The sequence below is a fragment of the Spea bombifrons genome, chromosome 4 (assembly GCF_027358695.1).
Source record: "Spea bombifrons isolate aSpeBom1 chromosome 4, aSpeBom1.2.pri, whole genome shotgun sequence".
Lineage (NCBI taxonomy): Eukaryota > Metazoa > Chordata > Amphibia > Anura > Pelobatidae > Spea > Spea bombifrons.
In genome coordinates, this window is record NC_071090.1 from 52,524,733 (window position 1) to 52,531,021 (window position 6,289).

General features: G+C 41.5%; 1 protein-coding gene across 1 annotated transcript in view; it reads right to left on the reverse strand.

Annotated features, from left to right (window-relative positions):
• Nucleotides 1–6,032, reverse strand: part of DOCK4 (dedicator of cytokinesis 4) — a 142,947-nt gene extending 136,915 nt beyond the window's left edge. The window contains exon 1 of the mRNA XM_053465191.1: nucleotides 5,448–6,032. Coding sequence (XP_053321166.1) covers nucleotides 5,448–5,484 — 37 coding nt within the window. The 5' untranslated portion in view covers nucleotides 5,485–6,032. The remainder of the gene's footprint in view (nucleotides 1–5,447) is intronic.
• Nucleotides 6,033–6,289: the final 257 nt, after the last annotated feature.

A 6,289-nucleotide genomic window follows, 5' to 3' on the forward strand; every position in this document is an offset into this window, starting at 1 on the left:
CTTGATTCTATACACCTGTGTCAATCGGTCTGATTGAAATACGTGTATTCAATAATTATGTGTCCCAATAGCGTGTGTGTGAATATCTAACTAAGCACCATGCACACTAATTATGCAACTAATTGTGATATTTAACAATGAGCTTCTTAGCTAAGAGGGTCAAACATTACAACTGCAATATTGTATTAGTTTTAGGGTATAACAAAACAACAAAAGCTCTGAAACACAGAAGTAACTTTGCATTCTATGCAATTATGGGCTCCCTTTTGTGTACCTTGAGAAGGAAGTCTCCTTCACAGTGATTCTGAGGTATGGACGATCCCAGCCAACCTTGAGCTGCCACCCCAGGCCTAGGCAGTCAAAATACCACATACAATGTACATCAAAGTGTGTACCTACTGGAGCATTTGCCACCAAATGAACCAATACAAATGCCAAGGAAGCTAATCAGTAAAATCAGTAAAAGTGAGATAGCAGAAGACTTCCAGTTGGAATAGCAAGAGAAAACAAAAGGATAGAAAAAGAGTGATGGAACAAGTACCAGACGAGTAAGGAAACACAAGCAGCAAAGGGAAAACAATGGAGGAGAGACCACACAGATGCCTATACTAAGACTGAGGCAAATAGTATTCATAGCAGTAACAATGGAAGCAATTTAGTCGAATGCAGCACAGTTACAGAGACCAAGAACATAGTCACATAACAAGGGACAGAAATAGAGTTGGACAACCATACAAAAAAGGAGATGATCATAATAAAAGAGTCATTTATAGAAATTCATGTTTGCTGGAAAGGATCTCACAGAACCTAAGAAAAACGTAATGGACGCAGGCACACAGTCGCATGTTTTCTCATGACAAAGCCCTTCAGTTGTGCTGATATAACTCCAAACATTTGAAGTGTGTTCACTCCTGGGACTGAGGTGATCTCTGGCTATTTGTGTACATTGGTAAGCATTTACACCGATATTTCCAAAATCCTTACTTAATAAATAAATAATAATAAATAGCAAAGGCTGTTTATGTATCAATTCAACTGTAAAATCACACTATGAACTGTGGATTCTGTGTCTATTGAAGACAGTACATACTGGATACACACTTTGTTAGTTTTGTTACACAACACAAAACAACACAAATCAATCTGTCTGAAACGACTGCATGAGATTTTTGAATTCTGTAACATACCATATTTTTAAGGAAGCGTGAACAGGGTGTAGGCCGCTAGACATGCCAAGGCAGGGTGACTACAGACTAACTACATTAGAAAGTCCTGCACTAGTAGCATAACATATAGTGGATCAAGACAGTATACATACATGTGTGCGTTTATTAAAGTGCATTTTGAAACTGACATTTTCTTAAATGTAAATAACGTAAGTTTATCAATACATTTATACATGAACTAGACCGTATATCAAATGGCACATACACGTGCTGGTCTGTTTAAACACTGCAGCTAAGCTTGACTCCTAAAAACCACAAGCATCCAGATACTGGGTGTGGGCATGCCATAGGGCACCAACTGGAATCCGGAACTTCAGAGGGAGCAAATCATTTCCCCCAGGTCCAAGTCTATGCATTTCTTTGTTTCCAATTAAATATACGGCTGGGACAGGCAACTACTGTTTTTCTTTGAGCTGCCCCATTATACAATGTTATATCTGGGAATCGAGAAGGGGCTTAAAGGGAAGGTTAAATAGCTATGTTGATCTCTTTAGAACTAGCTAAAGAAAACAAGGGAATATATACAAAGCAGAGTTCATCTTATGTATTCTAATATCCTTTTGAAAACAAACACTACTAGAGACAGACATACTTTATAGGTATGAAACCTTTTACAAGGGCTGTCCTGTTCTGTGGAAACATTTGCATGATCTTTAAGTAAACAGATATGAAAGTTGGGAGCCTAAAATTGCCTGTAGGAATATATGGACAGCTTGAAAGAAGCCAGATCTAGATAGTAAGCTTGTTTGAGCCTGTTGTTTCTGTAAGCCAATTTGTTATGTTACATACTACTTGTTATGTACTGTCTACCCATTGTACAGCGCTATAGAATATGATGGCGCTAATAATTTGCTTTCAGGCATATAAGCTTTAACTGTAATGCCATACTACTAATTGGTGCTTCATTGTATGTAGTTTTAAGCACCTGGCAGGTGCTGAACCAAACTGCTTGGGCCACATGCTTCAGTATTCCTTGGCACCCCACTCTTTCTTCATAGCACAAAGAAGAATATGTACATAAATACAAATGAAAGTCTACTTCAAAATGTTGCAGATGGATGTGCCTCTCCAAGCAAAGATCTCTATGTTACTTGCTTGCCTTCCATGAGCCATGCGATGTGGCAATGACAAGATAGCAACCAGAACCAAGACAGAGAATGTGTCGTGGCTTAGCTGCCCGTATAACCGGACCTCTCCGTTCAAACCACTGATATGCATTATAAGACTTGGATCTATTAGATATGCTTCACTTTTACTTTTAAACATTGGAAGCCGGGAGTGCTCTTATTCTTGAATACATTTAATAACTTGCAATTTCACATTTCTTCAACTGAGGTCAGGCATATTATTAACACTGTTTTGCTACAGCATTTGTGTTACCTCTGAGAACAGACTTTACAATGTCCCAATTTGGTGGTCCAATTGCACATGCAACACAGTGAATGCAAAACCATAAATATATCCTGTATGAAATATGACAACCCCAAATATGCAGCTATTCAATCCCAAAATGCTAGCTTGTACATACAGTTAATTAGCTCTTACGCTTCTCTGTTAACAAACTGCTGACTAATCATTTAGTTCAGTAGACAAAACAGCACTCAAGACAAAGACAGCTCTCCTTGATCTCAAGACTTCTCTATAGCTTACAATAAAGTACTTATTTCTGACAATAATATATATAATATATATATATATATATATATATATATATATATATATATATATATATATATTAATATGCATTGTGCAGAGAATTAGTCTGAAATTAGTATGAATTAGTATGAAAGGGAAACAAGGATGAATGTCTCCTGGATGTTCTCAGTGTCCGAGAGTTAATAACCAGAATTTCCCAAAACTCCTCTAAATATTATAATCATTACATATGTGTATATAAATACACACACATACACGCACACTACCATTCAAAAGTTTGGGGTCACTTAGCTGTTTTCAAGGAAAACAAGGAAATCCACGAAATCCAGGAAATCCCTGTGTTAACATATTTACAAAAGGGCTTTCTGATAATCAATTAGCTTTTTAAACTTAACCTTGGATTAGCGAAGCACCATCTGAAACCAAGCACTTAAGGCTAGATGGCAAGCTCACTGGCAGGGTTCTCACCTCCTGATGTGTCTGTATTAATGTATATTTGTTATGTATGTGTTAACTGCCTCAATTCAATTGTACAGTGCTGGGTAATTTGTTGGCGCTTAATAATTAAAAGGCAATAATAATTTGTGAACACAACGTGCCATTGGAACACAGGGGTGATGGCATAAAGGGCCTCTGTAAAGTTGCGATGTCATTTTTAACAGAGGTATTATGAGGGGGCTAATTTAAGAGAGCCTAAATATACAATAATCTACTATACATATAAAGATACAGCATGCGTTAATGTAGACATGACAATTTGTATAATGTGTGGCGTTGCTTTTCCTTTAAATGAATGAACAACAAAAACATTTTGTTGAAGAATGTCCTTGCTTAAACAGATAGGAGACAGATGTGATGTGCTGAGGCAGATTAACCCATTTTTACCACCCATCAGTCTGCTGGACCTTCAAAGGACACTGGTAGTTATTTCCATTCTTGGGGGGAGGGGAAGCAAATGCATTGTTAACTTTTGACACTAACATTGTGAAACCGAGCAAAGAAATGAAGGTCGCTTTTTACCTATTGTCTTAATTATGCTTCAAAATAACAAATACCACGCTCGTGCAATAAGACCCATATAAAATGAGGACCAAAAGTCTTAGAAAAATGAAAACAGATGGCTTTATGTCTATGAGAAATGAGCAGTGAATATTGACCATATCTCTATATTATCTAACAACACAATTTAGTGCGAATGAATGGGCCATGGACTGGCAAAGTGATATACGGCCATTGTTTGCTCTTCTAAAGCAAGCAGTAATATATTCGGAGAATATGTGCCACCAAGTACAAAGGATGCCTGTGATGGTTTCAGAGGTCCATTTGCTGGGAGGGATAGGAGGGGCTTAGAAAATGACATCCCATGGAAGACCTCACATCATGTCAACAATCACAACACTTCCCTCAGCACAAACAAACAAAAGCAATAACAAAAGGCAAGAAGGCAAGGAATACAAAGAAACCCTGCTGGGGCACTCACTTCTAAGAGATCTCTGACTCCCAGGACCCAAACGATTGTTTGCTTCCTCAATGTAGAATATATTAAGGACAAGCAATATCTGGTTTAAAGGGCCACTGTGTATCATTTCAAGGACAAATGTGCCATGGGAAGTCAATATTATAGCTGTAATATATATATATACATATATATGTATATATACATACATTATATATATATAAAATGTGATCACAGTATGGGATGACAAGCAAGGTATAATGGGTAATTACTAGTGAAAATATATGGAACATTCACAGACATTGTGAAGCAGAGCAGAACACATTGTAACATTTTGTGATACAGTCTGGGATTTGTTTATAAAGGAAATCAGCTGTATAACTTTTGTGTTTATGTTGTATGATGTAAAATAATTATCAGCAGGACACATTTAAGCGCAGGGTGGTCGGCAATCTGCATTTTTAAGCCTCCAATCCCATACAAGCCTATAAAATCCCAATTCCACGAGTGTTTTTGTGAGAACGCAGTCCACGCTTAACAAGGTAGAGTTTCTGGCAGCAATGCCAGCTTGAGCACAAACATCCAAGACAGAGCTCTTTGTTAGCCACGCTAAATGCCTCTAATAGCTGGCCGAACACGCTCGCCGCCTTTGTTTATACTCTCATTAAAGTTCCTCTCGTTCCATCTTACACAGGAATGCGTTCCTAGAAATGACAGATGACATCAAAATACACTCAGGCGGTGCGGATCGCATTCACAACGATCACCCTGTGTACCGATTGCCCATGTTTGCGGAGCCGATACTCGGTATGCGGTGCAATACCCCTGTAGGGGCACCTAGCACCTTATGGCGATGTTTACGTATGCATTTAAAGCGATCGGTGTATCAGTGGCTCCGGGATCTGCTGTCACCGTAGACGATCATAACGCCAGCCCCGGTATGTTTACTAGGAGCAGCAGAAGGAAATCAGTGCCATGTCCCTAATAAACGTTAAGTAATCGCGTTTCTCTAAAAGGCGACCAGTACGATCTATGGCGGAGAATGCGAACAGAACAGCTGGGTGATCCGGGGCAAGAGAGAGAATGAAAAGTTCGAACGGTTCACTCACCGACACCGTATTTTTCGTGCTCTGTAGGGATCCACATGTTTGCAGTTCGGTGCTTGTTTGCGGCTCAGCAGAAGCACAACATCCCTCCTCCGGGAGCAGTGACAGAGTCTCTCGATGCCCAGCCAGTGTGCTTCCTCTCCCCCACCTCTATCCTGTCTTTGTGTAGTACTCGCTCTCAGCTGTCAGTGTGTAAGTGGGGTAGTAGATGCAGCCCTCCTACACCTCGGAGGTGCCGGAGCCGTGCTACCCAGCTCAGACGGTTCAACCTGGTCCTGACTGCCGGTCCTCTCAGGTGGCACCGGGTGATGCTGCCAGTCGCCGTGCCCTGTCTGGTGTATGTGTACCTTTAGCTGATCGTTTCGATCCCTGAGCGGTGGCAGCACTCAGCTGCTGCCCAGTGTGTGATGCCCTCTAATGCTGACTGGTGCATATCAGTGTAAAGCCTGACCCCTGAGCGAACAGTGTGCGCCCCTGTATATCGCTTTATTATATTGCAGCGGCTCGCTGTGCCCTGCCGCCCCTCATCATGCCCGATGACTCGGTGGGCAGGCTATGCCCGCGCCTGGCATAACAGTACTGCTGAAGGGGGCAGGTCCCGCTCCTTTGAACTCTGCCCACTGCTGGCAGCGGTGTCAGGCTTAGAGCTGCTTACTGCCCTGGCCCCGTGCGCTTCACACGCGAGCATGCGCCTTCCAGCCCGCGTGCTCGCGCTCAGTGAAGCTCGCGGGCACGCTCATTGTTCTAGGTAGCCGGGGTCCAACCATCACCACGGGCAAGCAGCTACCCGCGCACGGCATGCCGGGAGCCGTGGAACCCACATGCCGAAGCCGGTACACGTTCAC